Here is a 24,797-nt window from a genome sequence, read left to right on the forward strand (position 1 = left end):
CAAAACACTAAGTAGCGCAAAGTCTCGTCTTTGTGTCACAGTAGTAGATACAGCGCCAAACATGTGCTAGCTTTTGTTCTGAATCAGGCTTAGGGGGATATTCAATTAGCCCCGAAGAGACATCGGGTGTAAAACCCCCCACATGTTTCTTTCTAGGGTATTCAATTATCCGCAAATTCGCGGCAATTTTTCGCCCGAAAATTTTTCGCGGCAATCGGCAGAAAATTGCCGCGAAAACGCTCCGTTTTTCAATTTTTCGCGGCAATCGGCCGAAAATTGCAGCGAAAACGCTCCATTTTTCGACCTATTCAATTCCGACCGGGTTTCACGTGAAAATTCTTGCAGTGAAAAGTGCAGGTGAAAATGGGGAAATCAGCCTGTACCCCAAAAAATGCTAAACTAACATAGGAAAACAGAAGAGAAGTGTGTTAGAGATCACATTAGAGAGTTTTTGGGGACTTAAATTGTGTGAAATGGCGGTTATATGCATTTTTTTTTAAATGCAAAAAAATGATAGAAAGCAAGTTTTTTGAGCAAAATAAATGCTCTCATTAAATTTGGGGTACATGAAAATGGGTATAAGTATATATTTGGGTCATTTTAGGGTACTTTAAAAAAAAAGTGGAAACAGACCGATTACTCCCATCTGCAAGCCTAAAAAACACCTGTCCCACTCATAAAGCACCCCAATATACCTGTCCCATACCTTGAACCCCAATTTCCATCACTTTTTACTTTTTCACCCCAAAAATGACATGTCATTATTGGCCAATTAAAAATAATTAAAAACTTCAACGTGCCTAATTAGTCATAAAGGGGGGTGTCCCAGGAGTTCTGTACCATATCCAAACATTTTTACCTTAAAATAGTGACTTTTCCCAACTTTTCACCTGCTTCAGAGAAGGTGAAGTGAAATTAGTGAAAACATGATCACCGATAAATTTTCCAGGATAATTGAATAGGCTGTAATTGCATTTCACGTGAAAAGTCCGGTTTTTCACCCGAAAACCGGACTTTTCACGTGAAAAGTCCGTTATCACTGCTAATTGAATATGGCCCTTTGGGTTTTGCTGTCGGGCTATTCAATTAGCTTGTCCATTAAAAAGTGCCATTTTCACCTGAAAACGCGGCTGTTATCAGGGCTACACTATCTCTCTCCCCTCCCACTCCTGCGACTGGCTACACTATCTCTCTCCCCTCCCACTCCTGCGACTGGCTACTCTATCTCTCTCCACTCCCACACCTGCGACTGGCTACACTATCTCTCTCCCCTCCCACGACTGGCTACTCTATCTCCTCCCACTCCTGCGACTGGCTACACTATCTCTCTCCCATCCCACTCCTGCGACTGGCTACACTATCTCTCTCCCCTCCCACTCCTGCGACTGGCTACACTATGTCTCCCCACTCCCACTTCTGTGACTGGCTACACTATCTCTCTCCCCCTCCCACTCCTGCGACTGGCTACACTATCTCTCTCCCCTCCCACACCTGCGACTGGCTACACTATCTCTCTCCCCTCCCACTCCTGTGACTGGCTACACTATCTCTCTACCCTCTCACTCCTGCGACTGGCTACACTATCTCTCTCCCCTCCCACTCATGTGACTGGCTACCCTATCCCCTCCCACTCCTGCGACTGGCTACCCTATCCCCTCCCACTCCTGCGACTGGCTACACTATCTCTCTCCCCTCCCACTCCTGTGACTGGCTACACTATCTCTCTCCCCTCCCACTCCTGCGACTGGCTACACTATGTCTCTCCCCTCCCACTCCTGCGACTGGCTACACTATCTCTCTCCCCTCCCACTCCTGTGACTGGCTACACTATCTCTCTCCCCTCCCACTCCTGTGACTGGCTACACTATGTCTCTCCCCTCCCACTCCTGCAACTGGCTACACTATCTCTCTCCCCTCCCACACCTGCGACTGACTACACTCTCTCTCCACTCCCACACCTGCGACTGACTACACTATCTCTCTCCACTCCAACTCCAGGCTACTCATCAATCTCCCCGACAGAAAGACCTGCAACATGCACTGCACCACACACTTTATAGGCCTAGATCAGTGTGTCTCAAACGTCAGCCCTCATGGCACCCTGACAGTGCATGTTTTCAAGGTATCTTCAGTAATAATTAGTGCCACCTAGAGATCATTTGTATTAGTGACATGACACGTCTGTGCCCCAGCTAGATGTGATCTGGAAAGCATGCCCTGTTAGGGCTCCATGAGAAGCGATGACTGGTCTGGAGCGCCCCCTGCTGCAGAACTACAAAGCCATTGCCCCAGGTTTGTTACCTGATCACGCACTTCTATAGAATAGAACAGGCCTGGCCAACCTGTGGCTCTCCAGCTGTTGTAAAACTACAAGTCCCATCATGCTTTGACACAGTTTTGCTATTAGGGAATGATAAAACTGTTGCAGGGCATGCTGGGATGTGTAGTTTCACAACATCTGGAGAGCCACAGGTTGGCCAGGCCTGGAATAGAATATCCTGTGACAAGGTCTCCTGGGTAATACTGGAGGTGGGGGTGATGGGTCATACTGGAGGTGGGGTGATGGGTAATACTGGAGGTGGGGGTGATGGGTAATACTGGAGGTGGGGGTGATGGGTCATACTGGAGGTGGGGTGATGGGTAATACTGGAGGTGGGGGTGATGGGTAATACTGGAGGTGGGGTGATGGGTAATACTGGAGGTGGGGGGGATGGGTAATACTGGAGGTGGGGGTGATGGGTAATACTGGAGGAGGGGGTGATGGGTGATACTGGAGGTGGGGGTGATGGGTGATACTGGAGGTGGGGGTGATGGGTAATACTGGAGGTGGGGGTGATGGGTCATACTGGAGGCGGGGTGATGGGTCATACTGGAGGTGGGGGTGATGGGTCATACTGGAGGTGGGGGTGATGGGTTATACTGGAGGTGGGGTGATGGGTGATACTGGAGGTGGGGGTGATGGGTAATACTGGAGGTGGGGGTGATGGGTCATACTGGAGGTGGGGTGATGGGTAATACTGGAGGAGGGGGTGATGGGTAATACTGGAGGTGGGGGTGATGGTTAATACTGGAGGTGTGGGTGATGGGTAATACTGGAGGTGGGGGTGATGGGTCATACTGGAGGTGGGGTGATGGGTCATACTGGAGGTGGGGGTGATGGGTAATACTGGAGGTGATGGGTCATACTGGAGGTGGGGTGATGGGTAATACTGGAGGTGGGGGTGATGGGTCATACTGGAGGTGGGGGTGATGGGTAATACTGGAGGAGGGGGTGATGGGTAATACTGGAGGTGGGGGTGATGGGTAATACTGGAGGTGGGGTGATGGGTAATACTGGAGGTGGGGGTGATGGGTCATACTGGAGGTGGGGGTGATGGGTAATACTGGAGGAGGGGGTGATGGGTAATACTGGAGGTGGGGGTGATGGGTAATACTGGAGGAGGGGGTGATGGGTAATACTGGAGGTGGGGGTGATGGGTAATACTGGAGGTGGGGGGTGATGGGTAATACTGGAGGAGGGGGTGATGGGTAATACTGGAGGTGGGGGTGATGGGTAATACTGGAGGTGGGGGTGATGGGTCATAATGGAGGTGGGGTGATGGGTAATACTGGAGGTGGGGGTGATGGGTCATACTGGAGGTGGGGGTGATGGGTCATACTGGAGGTGGGGTGATGGGTCATACTGGAGGTGGGGGGTGATGGGTAATACTGGAGGTGGGGGTGATGGGTCATACTGGAGGTGGGGGTGATGGGTAATACTGGAGGAGGGGGTGATGGGTAATACTGGAGGTGGGGGTGATGGGTCATACTGGAGGTGGGGTGATGGGTAATACTGGAGGTGGGGGTGATGGGTAATACTGGAGGAGGGGGTGATGGGTAATACTGGAGGTGGGGGTGATGGGTAATACTGGAGGTGGAGGTGATGGGTAATACTGGAGGTGGGGGTGATGGGTAATACTGGAGGTGGAGGTGGGGGTGATGGGAAATACTGGAGGAGGGGGTGATGGGTAATACTGGAGGAGGGGGTGATGGGTAATACTGGAGGAGGGGGTGATGGGTAATACTGGAGGTGGGGGTAATGGGTAATACTGGAGGTGGGGGTGATGGGTAATACTGGAGGTGGGGGTGATGGGTAATACTGGAGGAGGGGGTGATGGGTCATACTGGAGGTGGGGTGATGGGTGATACTGGAGGTGGGGGTGATGGGTAATACTGGAGGTGGGGGTGATGGGTCATACTGGAGGTGGGGTGATGGGTAATACTGGAGGTGGGGGTGATGGGTCATACTGGAGGTGGGGTGATGGGTGATACTGGAGGTGGGGGTGATGGGTAATACTGGAGGTGGGGGTGATGGGTCATACTGGAGGTGGGGTGATGGGTAATACTGGAGGAGGGGGTGATGGGTAATACTGGAGGTGGGGGTGATGGGTAATACTGGAGGTGGGGGTGATGGGTCATACTGGAGGTGAGGGTGATGGGTCATACTGGAGGTGGGGGTGATGGGTAATACTGGAGGAGGGGGTGATGGGTCATACTGGAGGTGGGGTGATGGGTAATACTGGAGGTGGGGGGTGATGGGTAATACTGGAGGTGGGGGTGATGGGTCATACTGGAGGTGGGGTGATGGGTCATACTGGAGGTGGGGGTGATGGGTAATACTGGAGGTGGGGGTGATGGGTCATACTGGAGGTGGGGGTGATGGGTAATACTGGAGGAGGGGGTGATGGGTAATACTGGAGGTGGAGGTGATGGGTCATACTGGAGGTGGGGTGATGGGTAATACTGGAGGTGGGGGTGATGGGTAATACTGGAGGAGGGGGTGATGGGTAATACTGGAGGTGGGGGTGATGGGTAATACTGGAGGTGGAGGTGATGGGTAATACTGGAGGTGGGGGTGATGGGTAATACTGGAGGAGGGGGGTGATGGGTCATACTGGAGGTGGGGTGATGGGTAATACTGGAGGTGGGGGGTGATGGGTAATACTGGAGGTGGGGGTGATGGGTCATACTGGAGGTGGGGTGATGGGTCATACTGGAGGTGGGGGTGATGGGTAATACTGGAGGTGGGGGTGATGGGTCATACTGGAGGTGGGGGTGATGGCTAATACTGGAGGAGGGGGTGATGGGTAATACTGGAGGTGGAGGTGATGGGTCATACTGGAGGTGGGGTGATGGGTAATACTGGAGGTGGGGGTGATGGGTAATACTGGAGGAGGGGGTAATGGGTAATACTGGAGGTGGGGGTGATGGGTAATACTGGAGGTGGAGGTGATGGGTAATACTGGAGGTGGGGGTGATGGGTAATACTGGAGGTGGAGGTGGGGGTGATGGGAAATACTGGAGGAGGGGGTGATGGGTAATACTGGAGGAGGGGGTGATGGGTAATACTGGAGGTGGGGGTGATGGGTAATACTGGAGGAGGGGGTGATGGGTAATACTGGAGGTGGGGGTGATGGGTAATACTGGAGGTGGGGGTGATGGGTCATACTGGAGGTGGGGGTGATGGGTAATACTGGAGGAGGGGGTGATGGGTAATACTGGAGGTGGAGGTGATGGGTCATACTGGAGGTGGGGTGATGGGTAATACTGGAGGTGGGGGTGATGGGTAATACTGGAGGAGGGGGTAATGGGTAATACTGGAGGTGGGGGTGATGGGTAATACTGGAGGTGGAGGTGATGGGTAATACTGGAGGTGGGGGTGATGGGTAATACTGGAGGTGGAGGTGGGGGTGATGGGAAATACTGGAGGAGGGGGTGATGGGTAATACTGGAGGAGGGGGTGATGGGTAATACTGGAGGAGGGGGTGATGGGTAATACTGGAGTTGGGGGTAATGGGTAATACTGGAGGTGGGGGTGATGGGTAATACTGGAGGTGGGGGTGATGGGTAATACTGGAGGTGGGGGTGATGGGTAATACTGGAGGAGGGGGTGATGGGTAATACTGGAGGGGGTGATGGGTAATACTGCAGGAGGGGATGATGGGTAATACTGAAGGTGGGGGTGATGGGTAATACTGGAGGTGGGGGTGATGGGTCATACTGGAGGTGGGGTGATGGGTAATACTGGAGGTGGGGGTGATGGGTAATACTGGAGGTGGGGGTGATGGGTAATACTGGAGGTGGGGGTGATGGGTAATACTGGAGGAGGGGATGATGGGTCATACTGGAGGTGGGGTGATGGGTAATACTGGAGGTGGGGGTGATGGGTAATACTGGAGGAGGGGGTGATGGGTCATACTGGAGGTGGGGGTGATGGGTCATACTGGAGGAGGGGGGGATGGGTAATACTGGTGGAGGAGGGGGTGATGGGTAATACTGGAGGTGGGGGTGATGGGTAATACTGGAGGTGGTGGTGATGGGTAATACTGGAGGAGGGGGTGATGGGTCATACTGGAGGTGGGGTGATGGGTAATACTGGAGGTGGGGGTGATGGGTAATACTGGAGGTGGGGGTGATGGGTAATACTGGAGGTGGGGGTGATGGGTAATACTGGAGGAGGGGATGATGGGTCATACTGGAGGTGGGGTGATGGGTAATACTGGAGGTGGGGGTGATGGGTAATACTGGAGGAGGGGGTGATGGGTCATACTGGAGGTGGGGGTGATGGGTCATACTGGAGGAGGGGGGGATGGGTAATACTGGTGGAGGAGGGGGTGATGGGTAATACTGGAGGTGGGGGTGATGGGTAATACTGGAGGTGGTGGTGATGGGTAATACTGGAGGAGGGGGTGATGGGTAATACTGGAGGTGGGGGTGATGGGTAATACTGGAGGTGGGGGTGATGGGTAATACTGGAGGAGGGGGTGATGGGTAATACTGGAGGTGGGGGTGATGTATAGTTTGGAAAGTAGAGGTGCAGCTTAGTGCAATCCTCAGTAATGACGTTTAGCAGAGGTTTTGAAGAGGCTCTGCCTCCATGTATGGTGGGAGACAGGGTTACTGCATGGTCCTCAGCTGCTCACTGCCTAATACCCTCCACCTCCATCTCCTACAGTTACTACGTATACTGGTCTCCATATCTCATACCCCTGTCACACATGCAGCGATATCCTGGGTCTTTACACGTGAACAGTCCAGTGACGTGCGGTCAGGTCATAGGCTGGGGAGGCACCTGCATGTCCGGACAGTGTAGGCGCTGCAGCTGGCTGGGAGGGCGGAGGTAGGAGAGGGAAGAGCGCTGGCCTCCGCCGCTACCGTCTTCAGGGCCACCGCTCCTCGTTCCACCACTGCTGTAGCCGAGAGCCCGAGACAGCTCCAACGCCGGGACCCGCCGCCACTTCCGCCCGTCGCACCGCGGATGGATGATTGGACAGCGGATCCGGCACTGGATCCGCTGTCCAATCACAGCTGCTTCGCTGACATGGGGGTGGTGTCCCTGTCACTTGTTTAAGTGCTGCTTTCAGCATTTTTTTAATGGGCTTTTATTACCAGTTAGTTATATAGCGCACACATATTCCGCAGCGCTGTACAGAGAATATTTGCCCATTCACATCAGTCCCAGCACCAGTGGGTGGAGCTTACACTCTATATACCCTACCACATGTGCACACATTCACACTAGGGTTAATTTGTGTTGGGAGCCAATTAACCTACCAGTATATATTTGGATTGTGGGAGGAAACCGGAGTACCCGGAGGAAACCCACGCAAGTACGGGGAGAATATACAAACTCCACACAGTTAGGTCCATGTTGGGAATAGAACCCATGACCTCAGTGCTGTGAGGCAGTAATGCTAACCACTACACCATCCATACTTCCCCACCACACGCTCTATCCCGTTCCCATTGTCTATGGGAGGCACTGCTATCAGTGCCTCCCAAACTAATTTAAGGAGTTAAAATGATCAGAATACAATAAGGTACTGCCACAGAGCATGTGTCATAAGTATCCGCTTTGTATTATTTAATAATGAATCACAGGGGAGGCAGTGCCGCCCTGACTGCACCTCCCTGGTGAACACACATCAACCCGGGATTACTGCATGTGTGAAAGAAAACAGCCCGCGCCGAGTCCTGGATCCACGATCCTACTCCCAATCAGGGTCATGGAGCGGAGACCCGGACATTTGCGGCTTGCTTTGAGCAAATAGCAGATACATTGCGAGCCCGTCGCTGTGTGTACTCACCCGATATATCAGTGAATGATGCAGCACAGGGCAGAAGAGAGCCCGGTTGGGCCCGGGTACTGTTCAGGGGGTGTGGCCTAATCACAGGAGGCGTGGCTATGCACCCAGTGTGTGCTGGGCTGAGGAGGAGAGCTCCAGCTGCTGCTGCCAGGTAAATGGGGGGTGGAGCTGGGCCTCACTGGGCCCCTCCATCAGACCTGGGCCCGGGTAGTTACTACCCTCCTCCTCCTCTCTGCGCCACTGCCACAACTGTGATCACTTTACAGAATGCAGGGGTGATCTCCTATCCCTGGATGTGATCAATAATACAGCCTGCGGTACGCGAATGGCGCCGATGAGAAATTCTACTTCTTGGGTCTAAAATCGAATAAATAATCAATGGGCCCTCGGGATCAGTGTTTTGGTGCAGAAACTCTAAACGGGACTATGTGGTGCAATGTGAGGATAGGTGTAGACTCACCTGTAGATAGATGTGAGATGGATGGATGGACGATAGATAGATGTGAGACAGATAGATAGATGATAGATAGATAGATAGATAGATAGATAGATAGATAGATAGATAGATAGATAGATAGATAGACTGTGTACACTCTTCAGTTGCAGCACATGAGTCACAGAGCCCCCTCCTGGTTATGTTGGGAATTGCAGCCTCACCAGAAAGTGTAACATAATAACCATGCTCTCTGCACATTATTTGTATCAGACTGGACAGAAGTGTTTCATCTACCCCATTATGATTTATGTGTTGGGGGCAGAGGTGACATTTGCAGCCCCCCCTCCCCCCCCTCCTTTCCAGTGAAGTACAAGTAATTTTGCTGTATGAAAAGCTGACAAATACTGTGTCACTATATACAGTATTATTATTAGATTCTTCATCATGAGTGACAGTCATCACTTCTACATCTGCTGCTACTGAGGGGGTGGGAGGGGGTCGTCACTGCTGCTGGGGGGGACACCTACCTGGGCGCAGTCACTGCTGCTGGGGGGTCACTGCCTGGGTGCAGTCACTGCTGCTGGGGGGGTCCCTGCCCGAGTGCAGTCACTGCTGCTGGGGGGGGGGGGGGGGGGGGGGGTATCCCTGCCTGGGTGCAGTCACTGCTGCTGGGGGGGTCCCTGCCTGGGTGCAGTCACTGCTGCTGGGGGGGGGGGGGGGTGTATCCCTGCCTGGGTGCAGTCACTGCTGCTGGGGGGGGGGGTGTCCCTGCCTGGGTGCAGTCACTGCTGCTGGGGGGGGGGGTCCCTGCCTGGGTGCAGTCACTGCTGCTGGGAGGGGGAGGGGGGGGGGTGTCCCTGCCTGGGTGCAGTCACTGCTGCTGGGGGGGGGGGGGGGGGGGGGTCCCTGCCTGGGTGCAGTCACTGCTGCTGGGGGGGGGGTCCTTGCCTGGGTGCAGTCACTGCTGCTGGGGGGGGGGGGGGGGGGGGGGTCCCTGCCTGGGTGCAGTCACTGCTGCTGCTGGGGGGGTGGGGTGTCCCTGCCTGGGTGCAGTCACTGCTGCTGGGGGGGGGGGGGGTATCCCTGCCTGGGTGCAGTCACTGCTGCTGGGGGGGGGGGGGGGGGGGGGGGGTGTCCCTGCCTGGGTGCAGTCACTGCTGGGGGGGGAACCTATATATTACTTCACTATTGTAACTATTTTACTTTGCAGATTGCGAGTCCCGGAGTGTAATGTCACTATATTATATACACTGATCAGTCACTCTGCGTTATCTGTCTGCAACACTATTTACTACATGTCGCTGTCATCCCTGATCTCTGCCCATCACCCCGGATCTCTGCCCATCACCCCTGATCTCTGCCCATCACCCCGGATCTCTGCCCATCACCCCTGATCTGTGCCCATCACCCCGGATCTGTGCCCATCACCCCGGATCTCTGCCCGTCACCCCGGATCTCTGCCCATCACCCCTGATCTCTGCCCATCATCCCAGATCTCTGCCCATCACCCCTGATCTGTGCCCATCACCCCGGATCTGTGCCCGTCACCCCGGATCTGTGCCCGTCACCCCTGATCTCTGCCCATCACCCCTGATCTGTGCCCATCACCCCGGATCTCTGCCCGTCACCCCGGATCTGTGCCCGTCACCCCAGATCTGTGCCCGTCATCCCGGATCTCTGCCCATCACCTCTCTCTGCCCATCACCCTGGATCTGTGCCCGTCACCCCGGATCTGTGCACATCACCCCGGATCTGTGCCCATCACCCCGGATTTCTGCCCATCACCCCGGATCTGTGCCCGTCACCCCGGATCTGTGCCCATCACCCCGGATCTGTGCCCATCGTCATGTTCTCCTCAGCAGCAGGATGAATAAGAGGCTGTTATGTGGAGGAGACTTCAGGTTGTGTTTTTGTATAATATAATGTAGGAGGTGTGTGTAGACAGAGACAGCTATGAGACAGAGAGATGACAGTGACATGTAGACTGTAGTTGGATACAGCACAGCTCCTATGTGTCATTGTACAGGAGAGTACACAGAGCTCTACCCATCACAGACTGTGTAACCTACACGTCGTCTATGTGCCCTGTACTGGCACTGGTGTATGATCTCTGTATTGGCACTGGTGTATGATCTCTGTATTGGCACTGGTGTATGATCTCTGTATTGGCACTGGTGTATGATCTCGGTATTGGCACTGGTGTATGATCTCTGTATTGGCACTGGTGTATGATCTCTGTATTGGCACTGGTGTGTTCTCTGGTGTGTGTTCTCTGTAATGGCACTGGTGTATGATCTCTGTACTGGCACTGGTGTATGATCTCTGTGTTGGCACTGGTGTATGATCTCTGTACTGGCACTGGTGTATGATCTCTGTATTGGCACTGGTGTATGATCTCTGTACTGGCACTGGTGTATGATCTCTGTACTGGCACTGGTGTATGATCTCTGTATTGGCACTGGTGTATGATCTCTGTACTGGCACTGGTGTATGATCTCTGTATTGGCACTGGTGTATGATCTCTGTATTGGCACTGGTGTATGATCTCTGTATTGGCACTGGTGTATGATCTCTGTACTGGCACTGGTGTATGATCTCTGTATTGGCACTGGTGTATGATCTCTGTATTGGCACTGGTGTATGATCTCTGTACTGGCACTGGTGTATGATCTCTGTACTGGCACTGGTGTATGATCTCTGTATTGGCACTGGTGTATGATCTCTGTACTGGCACTGGTGTATGATCTCTGTGTTGGCACTGGTGTATGATCTCTGTATTGGCACTGGTGTATGATCTCTGTACTGGCACTGGTGTATGATCTCTGTATTGGCACTGGTGTATGATCGCTGTATTGGCACTGGTGTGTGTTCTCTGTATTGGCACTGGTGTGTTCTCTGTATTGGCACTGGTGTATGATCTCTGTATTAGCACTGGTGTATGATCTCTGTGTTGGCACTGGTGTATGATCTCTGTGTTGGCAATGGTGTATGATCTCTGTATTGGCACTGGTGTGTTCTCTGTATTGGCACTGGGGTGTGTTCTCTGTATTGGCACTGGGGTGTGTTCTCTGTATTGGCACTGGTGTGTTCTCTGTATTGGCACTGGTATGTGTTCTCTGAATTTGCATCGGTGTGTGTTCTCTGAATTGGCACCGGTATATGATCTCTGTATTGGCACTGGTGTGTTCTCTGTTTTGGCACTGGTGTATGATCTCTGTATTGGCACTGGTGTATGATCTCTGTATTGGCACTGGTGTGTTCTCTGTATTGGCACTGGTGTGTGCTCTCTGTATTGGCACTGGTGTATGATCTCTGTATTGGCACTGGTGTGTTCTCTGTACTGGTACTGGTGTGTGTTCTCTGTATTGGCACTGGTGTATGATCTCTGTATTGGCACTGGTGTGTTCTCGGTATTGGCACTGGTGTATGATCTCTGTATTGGCACTGGTGTGTTCTCTGTATTGGCACTGGTGTGTGTTCTCTGTATTGGCACTGGTGTGTTCTCTGTATTGGCACTGGTGTATGATCTCTGTATTGGCACTGGTGTATGATCTCTGTATTGGCACTGGTGTATGATCTCTGTATTGGCACTGGTGTGTTCTCTGTATTGGCACTGGTGTATGATCTCTGTATTGGCACTGGTGTATGAGCTCTGTATTGGCACTGGTGTATGATCTGTATTGGCACTGGTGTGTTCTCTGTATTGGCACTGGTGTATGATCTCTGTATTGGCACTGGTGTGTTCTCTGTATTGGCACTGGTGTGTGTTCTCTGTATTGGCACTGGTGTGTTCTCTGTATTGGCACTGGTGTATGATCTCTGTATTGGCACTGGTGTATGATCTCTGTATTGGCACTGGTGTGTTCTCTGTATTGGCACTGGTGTATGATCTCTGTATTGGCACTGGTGTGTTCTCTGTATTGGCACTGGTGTGTGTTCTCTGTATTGGCACTGGTGTGTTCTCTGTATTGGCACTGGTGTATGATCTCTGTATTGGCACTGGTGTGTTCTCTGTATTGGCACTGGTGTGTGTTCTCTGTATTGGCACTGGTGTGTTCTCTGTATTGGCACTGGTGTATGATCTCTGTATTGGCACTGGTGTATGATCTCTGTATTGGCACTGGTGTATGATCTCTGTATTGGCACTGGTGTATGATCTCTGTATTGGCACTGGTGTATGATCTCTGTATTGGCACTGGTGTGTTCTCTGTATTGGCACTGGTGTATGATCTCTGTATTGGCACTGGTGTGTTCTCTGTATTGGCACTGGTGTGTTCTCTGTATTGGCACTGGTGTGTGTTCTCTGTATTGGCACTGGTGTGTTCTCTGTATTGGCACTAGTGTATGATCTCTGTATTGGCACTGGTGTGTTCTCTGTATTGGCACTGGTGTGTGTTCTCTGTATTGGCACTGGTGTGTTCTCTGTATTGGCACTGGTGTATGATCTCTGTATTGGCACTGGTGTATGATCTCTGTATTGGCACTGGTGTATGATCTCTGTATTGGCACTGGTGTATGATCTCTGTATTGGCACTGGTGTGTGTTCTCTGTATTGGCACTGGTGAATGATCTCTGTATTGGCACTGGTGTGTTCTCTGTATTGGCACTGGTGTGTGTTCTTTGTATTGGCACTGGTGTATGATCTCTGTATTGGCACTGGTGTGTGCTCTGTACTGGTACTGGTGTGTATCACATCACTGCAGTTACTATTAATGTATCACATCAGTGCAGCGCCTCCATACTGTAATAATAACAATGTATCACATCAGTGCATTGCCTCCATACTGTAATAATAACAGTGTATCACATCAATGCAGCGCCTCCATACCGTAATAATAACAGTGTATCACATCAGTGCAGCACCTCCATACTGTAATAATAACAATGTATCACATCAGTGCAGCGCCTCCATACCGTAATAATAACAACAGTGTATCACATCAGTGCAGTGCCTCCATACTGTAATAATAACAATATATCACATCAGTGCAGTGCCTCCATACTGTAATAATAACAACAACGTATCACATCAGTGCAGTGCGTCCATGCTGTAATAATAACAATGTATCACATCAGTGCAGTGCCTCCATACTGTAATAATAACAGTGTATCACATCAGTGCAGTGCCTCCATACTGTAAAAATAACAATATATCACATCAGTGCAGTGCCTCCATACTGTAATAATAACAACGTATCACATCAGTGCAGTGCATCCATGCTGTAATAATAACAATGTATCACATCAGTGCAGTGCCTCCATACTGTAATAACAACAACGTATCACATCAGTGCAGTGCTTCTGTACTGTAATAACAACAACGTATCACATCAGTGCAGTGCCTCCATACTGTAATAATAACAATGTATCACATCAGTGCAGTGCATCAGTACTGTAATAACAATGCATCACATCAGTGCAGTGCCTCCATACTGTAATAAAAACAAGGCATCACATCAGTGCAGTGCTTCCATACTGTAATAATAACAATTAATCACATCAGTGCAGTGCCTCCATACTGTAATAATAACAGTGTATCACATCAGTGCAGTGCCTCCATACTGTAAAAATAACAATATATCACATCAGTGCAGTGCCTCCATACTGTAATAATAACAACGTATCACATCAGTGCAGTGCATCCATGCTGTAATAATAACAATGTATCACATCAGTGCAGTGCCTCCATACTGTAATAACAACAACGTATCACATCAGTGCAGTGCTTCTGTACTGTAATAACAACAACGTATCACATCAGTGCAGTGCCTCCATACTGTAATAATAACAATGCATCACATCAGTGCAGTGCCTCCATACTGTAATAAAAACAAGGCATCACATCAGTGCAGTGCCTCCATACTGTAATAATAACAATGAATCACATCAGTGCAGTGCTTCAGTACTGTAATAATAACAATGTATCACATCAGTGCAGTGCCTCCATACTGTAATAACAACAACAACAACGCATCACATCAGTGCAGTGTCTCCATACTGTAATAAAAACAATGCATCACATCAGTGCAGTGCCTCCATACTGTAATAATAACAATGTATCACATCAGTGCAGCGCCTCCATACTGTAATAATAACAATGAATCACATCAGTGCAGCGCCTCCATACTGTAATAATAACAATGAATCACATCAGTGCAGTGCCTCCATACTGTAATAATAACAATGTATCACATCAGTGTAGTACCTCCATACTGTAATAACAACAACAACAACGTATCACATCAGTGCAGTGCCTCTGTACTGTAATAACAATGTATCACATCAGTGCAGTGCCTCAGTACTGTAATAATAACAACAACAACAACGTATCAAATCAGTGCAGTGCCTCCATACTGTAATAAAAACAATGTATCACATCAGTGCAGTGCCTCCATACTGTAATAATAACAATGTATCACATCAGTGCAGTGCCTCCATACTGTAACAACAACAACGTATCACATCAGTGCAGTGCCTCTGTACTGTAATAATAACAATGCATCACATCAGTGCAGTGCCTCAGTACTGTAATAATAACAACAACGCATCACATCAGTGCAGTGTCTCCATACTGTAATAAAAACAATGCATCACATCAGTGCAGTGCCTCCATACTGTAATAATAACAATGTATCACATCAGTGCAGTGCCTCCATACTGTAATAACAACAACGCATCACATCAGTGCAGTGTCTCTATACCGTAATAAAAACAATGCATCACATCAGTGCAGTGCCTCCATACTGTAATAAAAACAATGTATCACATCAGTGCAGTGCCTCTGTACTGTAATAATAACAATGTATCACATCAGTGCAGTGCCTCAGTAGTGTAATAATAACAACAACGCATCACATCAGTGCAGTGTCTCCATACTGTAATAAAAACAATGCATCACATCAGTGCAGTGCCTCCATACTGTAATAATAACAATGTATCACATCAGTGCAGTGCCTCAGTACTGTAATAATAACAACAACGCATCACATCAGTGCAGTGTCTCCATACTGTAATAAAAACAATGCATCACATCAGTGCAGTGCCTCCATACTGTAATAATAACAATGAATCACATCAGTGCAGCGCCTCCATACTGTAATAATAACAATGAATCACATCCGTGCAGTGCCTCCATACTGTAATAATAACAATGAATCACATCAGTGCAGCGCCTCCATACTGTAATAATAACAATGTATCACATCAGTGCAGTGCCTCCATACTGTAATAATAACAATGAATCACATCAGTGCAGTGCCTCCATACTGTAACAACAACAACAACAACAACAACAACAACAACAACAACGTATCACATCAGTGCAGTGCCTCTGTACTGTAATAATAACAATGTATCACATCAGTGCAGTGCCTCAGTACTGTAATAATAACAACAACAACAACAACGCATCAAATCAGTGCAGTGCCTCCATACTGTAATAAAAACAATGTATCACATCAGTGCAGTGCCTCCATAATGTAATAATAACAATGTATCACATCAGTGCAGTGCCTCCATACTGTAACAACAACAACGTATCACATCAGTGCAGTGCCTCCATAATGTAATAATAACAATGTATCACATCAGTGCAGTGCCTCAGTACTGTAATAATAACAACAACGCATCACATCAGTGCAGTGTCTCCATACTGTAATAAAAACAATGGATCACATCAGTGCAGTGCCTCCATACTGTAATAATAACAATGTATCACATCAGTGCAGTGCCTCCATACCGTAATAAAAACAATGCATCACATCAGTGCAGTGCCTCCATACTGTAATAATAACAATGTATCACATCAGTGCAGCGCCTCCATACTGTAATAATAACAATGAATCACATCAGTGCAGTGCCTCCATACTGTAATAATAACAATGTATCACATCAGTGCAGTGCCTCCATACTGTAATAACAACAACAACAACAACAACAACAACAACGTATCACATCAGTGCAGTGCCTCTATACTGTAATAATAACAATTAATCACATCAGTGCAGCGCCTCTATACTGTAATAATAACAATTAATCACATCAGTGCAGTGCCTCCATACTGTAATAATAACAATGAATCACATCAGTGCAGTGCCTCCATACTGTAATAATAACAATGTATCACATCAGTGCAGTGCCTCCATACTGTAATAACAACAACAACAACAACGTATCACATCAGTGCAGTGCCTCTATACTGTAATAATAACAATTAATCACATCAGTGCAGCGCCTCTATACTGTAATAATAACAATTAATCACATCAGTGCAGTGCCTCCATACTGTAATAATAACAATGAATCACATCAGTGCAGTGCCTCCATACTGTAATAATAACAATGTATCACATCAGTGCAGTGCCTCCATACTGTAATAACAACAACAACAACAACAACAACAACAACAACGTATCACATCAGTGCAGTGCCTCCATACTGTAATAATAACAATTAATCACATCAGTGCAGCGCCTCTATACTGTAATAATAACAATTAATCACATCAGTGCAGTGCCTCCATACTGTAATAATAACAATGAATCACATCAGTGCAGTGCCTCCATACTGTAATAATAACAATGTATCACATCAGTGCAGTGCCTCCATACTGTAATAACAACAACAACAACAACAACGTATCACATCAGTGCAGTGCCTCTGTACTGTAATAATAACAATGTATCACATCAGTGCAGTGCCTCCATACTGTAATAATAACAACGTATCACATCAGTGCAGTGCCTCCATACTGTAATAATAACAATTAATCACATCAGTGCAGCGCCTCCATACTGTAATAATAACAATGTATCACATCAGTGCAGTGCCTCCATACTGTAATAACAACAACAACAACAACAACAACAACAACAACGTATCACATCAGTGCAGTGCCTCTGTACTGTAATAATAACAATGTATCACATCAGTGCAGTGCCTCCATACTGTAATAATAACAACGTATCACATCAGTGCAGTGCCTCCATACTGTAATAATAACAATGAATCACATCAGTGTAGTGCCTCCATACTGTAATATTAACAATGTATCACATCAGTGCAGTGCCTCCATACTGTAATAATAACAATGTATCACATCAGTGCAGTGCCTCAGTACTGTAATAATAACAATGTATCACATCAGTGCAGTGCCTCCATACTGTAATATTAACAATGTATCACATCAGTGCAGTGCCTCCATACTGTAATAATAACAATGTATCACATCAGTGCAGTGCCTCAGTACTGTAATAATAACAATGTATCACATCAGTGCAGTGCCTCCATACTGTAATATTAACAATGTATCACATCAGTGCAGTGCCTCCATACTGTAATAATAACAATGAATCACATCAGTGCAGTGCCTCCATACTGTAATAATAACAATGAATCACATCAGTGCAGTGCCTCCATACTGTAATAATAACAATGAATCACATCAGTGCAGTGCCTCCATACTGTAATAATAACAATGAATCACATCAGTGCAGTGCCTCCATACTGTAATACAGGTTGAGTATCCCTTATCCAAAATGCTTGGGACCAGAGGTATTTTGGATATCGGATTTTTCCGTATTTTGGAATAATTGCATTCCATAAAGAGATTTCATGGCGATGGGACCCAAGTCTAAGCACAGAATGCATTTATGTCACATATACACCTTATACACACAGCCTGAAGGTAGTTTTAGCCAATATTTTGTATAACTTTGTGCATTAAACAAAGTGTGTACATTCACACAATTCATTTATATTTCATATACACCTTATACACATAGCCTGAAGGTAATTTAATACAATGTTTTTAATAACTTTGTGTATTAAACAAAGTTTATGTACATTGAGCCATCAAAAAACAAAGGTTTCACTATCTCAGTCTCACTCAAAAAAAGTCCGTATTTCGGAATATTCCGTATTTCGGAATATTTGGATATGGGATACTCAACCTGTATTAACAATGTATCACATCAGTGCAGTGCCTCCATACTGTAATATTAACAATGTATCACATCAGTGCAGTGCCTCCATACTGTAATATTAACAATGTATCACATCAGTGCAGTGACTCCATATACTGTAGTACAGAGACATTTATAATCAGTCTATCACTAGGAATACCCCAGTACTGGCACAATGTACCCCAGTGCCCACTCATACACACACTGAACATATGAAGTACATTATGAAAATGGCATGCTGTAAGTGTGGAAACTTGTATCCATTCCTCAAGAGACTTTGGATCAGTGATACATACATACAGCATATATATATTCCCCTTCCACTATATCCTGTGCCATGGCACTGTCTGGACTCTCTATACAGGGATAGTCTGTATCCTGGCACTGCATGGGCTCAGTCTATACAGGGATACTGTATCCTGGCACTGCATGGGCTCAGTCTATACAGGGATACTGTATCCTGGTACTGCATGGGCTATGTCTGTACAGGGATACTGTATACTGGCACTGCATGGGCTCAGTCTATACAGGGATACTGTATCCTGGCACTGCATGGGCTATGTCTGTACAGGGATACTGTATCCTGGCACTGCATGGGCTCAGTATATACAGGGATTCTGTATCCTGGCACTGCATGGGCTCAGTCTATACAGGGATACTGTATCCTGGCACTGCATGGGCTCAGTCTATACAGGGATACTGCATCCTGGCACTGCATGGGCTCAGTCTATACAGGGATACTGTATCCTGGCACTGCATGGGCTCAGTCTATACAGGGATAGTCTGTATCCTGGCACTGCATGGGCTCAGTCTATACAGGGATAGTCTGTATCCTGGCACTGCATGGGCTCAGTCTATACAGGGATACTCTGTATTTTGGGACTGTCCGAGCTCAGTGTATACATACAGTGATATTCTGTATCCTGGGCTGACTATACAGGGATAGAATGCCTCCTGGCACTGCCCGGGCTCGGTCTATACAGGCATATTCTGCATCCTGGCACTGCCCGTGCTCAGTCTATACATGTTTAGTCTGTATCCAGTCACTGCCCGGGCTCGGGGTATATAGGAATAGTCTGTATACTGGCACTCAGCGTCTACCGGGATATTCTGCATCCTGGCACTGCCCGGGCTCGGTATATACAGGCATATTCTGCATCCTGGCACTGCCCGAGCTCGGTCTATGCAGGCATATTCTGCATCCTGGCACTGCCCTGGCTCTGTTTATACAGGGATAGTCTGTCTCCTGGCACTGCCCGGGCTCGGTCTATACAGGGATATGTCTCCTGGCACTGCCGTGTATACTGGCACTGCCCGGGCTCGGTGTATACAGGGATAGCTTGCATCTTGGCACTGCCCGAGCTCAGTGTATATAGTTAGTATCCTGGTACTGCCCGGGCTCGGTGTATACAGGGTTAGTATCCTGGCACTGCCCGGGCACGGTGTATACAGGGTTAGTATCCTGGCACTGCCCGGGCTCGGTGTATACAGGGTTAGTATCCTGGCACTGCCCGGGCACGGTGTATACAGGGTTAGTATCCTGGCACTGCCCGGGCTCGGTGTATACAGGGTTAGTATCCTGGCACTGCCCGGGCTCGGTGTATACAGGGTTAGTATCCTGGCACTGCCCGGGCACGGTGTATACAGGGTTAGTATCCTGGCACTGCCCGGGCTCGGTGTATACAGGGTTAGTATCCTGGCACTGCCCGGGCTCGGTGTATACAGGGTTAGTATCCTGGCACTGCCAGGGCTCGGTGTATAGAAGGATATTCTGTATCCTGGCACTGCCCGGGCTCGGTGTATACAGGGGATATTCTGTATCCTGGCACTGCCCGGGCTCGGTGTATAGAGGGATATTCTGTATCCTGGCACTGCCCGGGCTCGGTGTATACAGGGGATATTCTGTATCCTGGCACTGCCCGGGCTCGGTGTATAGAGGGATATTCTGTATCCTGGCACTGCCCGGGCTCGGTGTATACAGGGGATATTCTGTATCCTGGCACTGCCCGGGCTCGGTGTATAGAGGGATATTCTGTATCCTGGCACAGCCCGGGGTCAGTGTATACAGGGGATATTCTGTATCCTGGCACTGCCCGGGCTCGGTGTATAGAGGGATATTCTGTATCCTGGCACTGCCCGGGGTCAGTGTATACAGGGGATATTCTGTATCCTGGCACTGCCCGGGCTCGGTGTATAGAGGGATATTCTGTATCCTGGCACTGCCCGGGCTCGGTCTATACAGGGGATATTCTGTATCCTGGCACTGCCCGGGGTCAGTGTATACAGGGGATATTCTGTATCCTGGCACTGCCCGGGTGTATACAGGAATACTGACTCGGTCGGTAAGTAGACGCACAGGGCACTTACCCATCAGGGGCAGCACGAAGTACACGGTGACATAGAACATCGTTACGGGTGACAGAGCAGCACAGCAGGTAGGTGTCCCCGGGGTAACATCCACATCTCACAGATCCATGCACCGAATAACCAAATCCACACAGCCCAGGTCCGGGGCCAGCCAGGGGGGTGCCAGATCCACAGCCCGCCGCAAACTCCCCGCAGCCAAGTATCCAAACAGCGAGCCCGAAGCCAGGAGCCAAATTCCAGGGTAAGACGCGCAGGAGCCGGAGAAGCAGCAGCCACTGATCCGAGTCACGGAGTGTGATCACCCCCAGCCTCATGCGAGAGAGCCCCGGACACAGGGGGAGGAGACAGGAGGGGAGGGAGGGGGAGGCAGGGGCTGCCGGGGATGAGGAGAAGTTTGGGGTGTGAGGTCAGTATGATACAAAGGCTCTGGGGAGGTGCAGGTGTGTAGAGGAGTGCAACGGGGACGGCACAGGGTGCAATAAGGGGGCGCTGAGGGGTTCAGTGTGTGTGTGTGTGTGTGGGGGGGGGGGTGCAGTGTGCACTGAGGAGGGGGGTGCAGGGTGCACTGAGGAGGGGGTGCAGGGTGCCCTGGGCAGAGGGTGCACTGAGGATGGGGGTGCAGGGTGCCCTGGGCAGAGGGTGCACGGAGGAGGGGGTGCATGCTGCCCTGGGCAGAGGGTGCAATGAGGAGGGGGGGTGCAGGGTGCCCTGGGCAGAGGGTGCACTGAGGAGGGGGGTGAAGGGTGCCCTGGGCAGAGGGTGCACTGAGGAGGGGGGGTGAAGGGTGCCCTGGGCAGAGGGTGCAGGGTGCCCTGGGCAGAGGGTGCACTGAGGAGGGGGGTGCAGGGTGCCATGGGCAGAGGGTGCACTGTGGAGGGGGTGTAGGGTGCAATGAGGAGGGGGCGCAGGGTGCAATGAGGAGGGGGCAGAGGGTGCACATTATCACTGTCTCAGAGAGAGGGTGAAGCAGTCAGGGGTGATGGAGAGCCCAGTCCCAGAGTTTATTTGCCCTGCTCTGTAGGGGGTAAGTTACCCCACCCTATAATAAATGACCCGGAGCAGTTCCCTGTCTGGTGTCAGTGAGTGAGTAATTACCCCTGGCACAGATGAAAGGGAGGGTGGGGAGATTGGCAGACATCCTGGTTAATCAGTATTTGTTCTAGTCTCTGATCTCTGCAGCCAGGAGACCAGCTGGCAGCCGAGAATGGGGTTACATAGTAAATGCCTGCAGCGCCCAGTACAGCACTGGTTACACTGGGAGGGACACACAGCTCTCCTCTCTCTCTAGCTGGCACTGTGTATTCCAGCGGCTCACATGCAATTCCAGAGTATCCCTCTAGATGGGAGCCTGTATCACACTAAGGGGGTCATTCCGAGTTGTCCGCTCGCTAGCTGCTTTTAGCAGCAGTGCAAACGCTAAGCCGCCGCCCTCTGGGAGTGTATCTTAGCTTAGCAGAAGTGCGAACGAAAGGATCGCAGCGCTGCTACAAAAAAAGATTGTGCAGTTTCTGAGCAGCTCCAGACTTACTCCTAGCTAGCGATCACTTCAGTCTATTTAGTTCCTGTTTTGACGTCACAAACACGCCCTGCGTTCAGCCAGCCACTCCCCCGTTTCTCCAGCCACGCCTGCGTTATTCCACACACTCCCGAAAAACGGTCAGTTACCTGCCAGAAACGCCCACTTCCTGTCAATCACTCACCGATCAGCATTGCGACTGAAAAGCGTTGCTAGACCTTGTGTGAAACTGCATCGGCTTTTGTGAAAGTACGTCGCGCGTGCACACTGCGCGCCATACGCATGCGCAGAAATGACGCTTTTTAGCCTGATCTCTGCGCTGCGAACAATGGCAGCTAGCGATCAACTCAGAATGACCCCCTAAGGGCCTGATTCCGAGTTACATAAGCGGTCATTGTCAGTCTGCTCATGTATGGGTCGCACTGCGCCTGAAGCAGATGATTACTACTCTAAGACGCAGATGGAAATTGCACCCAGAGAGATGGAATTTCCTTGGCCACAGGGAGGGGCAGCCAGAACTTGGAAGGAGGGCAGGAGAGGTGGGAGAAAATAAAAAGTGCAATACTAAAGACAACAGACCTTTGTATCAGAATGGTTAGGAAAAGCCCCAGGAAAAGGAGGCCGGTGTGGTTTACAAACGAGGCATCAAAAAAGGCGGCCTTAGGAAATATAAGCAGACCCAGAATAAGGAGGACAAGGGCAAAACTTTTTTTCACGTATATAAGTGAAAGGAGAAAAGCAGACGGAGGGATAATAAAGGTTATATATCAATGTGGCCAGATGGGATACATCCAAGGAAACTAAAACAGCTTATAGATGTGCTGGTAACACCAATAACAGAATTGTGCAACCAGTCACTAGCTAAAGGAGTAATTCCAGAGGACTGGAAAGGAGCAAATGTAATCCCACTGCACAAAAGTGGAAGCAAGGAAGAGGCAAGCAACTACCAAGCCAGTGAGCCTTACATCAGTAGTAGGGAACTGATGGAAACACTCTTAAAATTAATGCTGGACATAGGCGCTACAATTATCTGGCCGATGGACCCGATATCAGTGGGTCGGACTGATAATTGCAGTGTGTATGCGGGCAATCGATCCAGTAATATCGATCAGTCGGACATGCCGGCTCGTCCTGCATGTCCTTCCAATTCAGTATATTTTGTCATATGTGCTACAAAGGGCATATATATGCTATATACCCTGCTGCAGCTGACCAACGGACATTTCCTCTGTTCCTTCACATGGAACGGGTAATATTTTTTCCTCCCCGAGGGGCGGAGCACCGACATTGCGGACTCTACACCAAGAGAGATCTCACAGTGTATGCCTGTGATATTTGCAGTGTCAGATAAAATGCCTGTAGGTCTGACGGGCATTTTATCTGCCTGTGCATGCCCAGCATAAGAATTGTGGAATATCTCAAATCCAGCAATTTACAGCATGGATTTACTGGGGGGAGATCATGCCAAACAAATATTACTGACTTTTATGACTGTGTAACTAAAGTAATAGATAACTTGGAGCTGTAGATTATCTAGACTTTAGTAAGGGTTTTGACAGTGTCCCACATCGCAGACTGCTAAATAAACTCGAAAGCTTGGGATTGGATACTAAGATGGTTGAATGGATAAAATCTTGAGAGTTGTAGTAAATGGAGTGCATTCACAGAAGGGAAATGTAACCAGTGGAGTACCCCAGGGATCTGTACTTGGACCAGTGCTTTTTAATATTGCTGTTAGGGACATTGCAAATTGTATTACAGGGAAAGTATGCCTTTTTGCAGATGACACAAAGATATAAAACAGGGTAGACACACCAGGTGGGGTAACACAAATGATTGAGGATAGACTAGAGCAGTGTTTCTCAAACTCAGTCCTCAGGACTTTGAGAACCTGTGGACTAGAGGAATTGTTAAATACCAAAAATTTTTAAGGCTAAATGAAGTATTAACAGTACTTTAATGGAAACTACTGAGGGCGAAAGGGATCTAGGAGTCACTATTCCAGGTGACATAAAGGCAGGTAAGCAATGTAACACAGCAATGAGGAAGGCTAGTCAGATGCTTTGTGCATAGTCAGGACTGAGGTAGCGATCAGATGTGTGTCAGTAGGATCGGTGGGTATGATGTTAGTGTAGGGGATCAGACAGGACTGAGGTAGCGATCAGATGTGTGTCAGTAGGATCGGTGTGTATGATGTTTGTGTAGGGGATCAGTCAGGACTGAGGTAGCGATCAGATGTGTGTCAGTAGGATCGGTGGGTATGATGTTAGTGTAGGGGATCAGACAGGACTGAGGTAGCGATCAGATGTGTGTCAGTAGGATCGGTGGGTATGATGTTTGTGTAGGGGATCAGTCAGGACTGAGGTAGCGATCAGATGTGTGTCAGTAGG

At 49.2% G+C, this 24,797-nt stretch overlaps 1 protein-coding gene across 1 annotated transcript in view; it reads right to left on the bottom strand.

Annotated features, from left to right (window-relative positions):
* The window catches only part of GFRA1 (GDNF family receptor alpha 1), a 252,908-nt gene extending 231,699 nt beyond the window's left edge, over positions 1-21,209 (bottom strand). Inside the window, exon 1 of the mRNA XM_063962687.1 lies at positions 20,892-21,209. Within this exon, the coding sequence (XP_063818757.1) occupies positions 20,892-20,931 (40 nt within the window). The 5' untranslated portion in view covers positions 20,932-21,209. The remainder of the gene's footprint in view (positions 1-20,891) is intronic.
* Positions 21,210-24,797: the final 3,588 nt, after the last annotated feature.

This window comes from Pseudophryne corroboree, chromosome 3 (assembly GCF_028390025.1).
Source record: "Pseudophryne corroboree isolate aPseCor3 chromosome 3, aPseCor3.hap2, whole genome shotgun sequence".
NCBI classification, from domain to species: Eukaryota; Metazoa; Chordata; class Amphibia; order Anura; family Myobatrachidae; genus Pseudophryne; species Pseudophryne corroboree.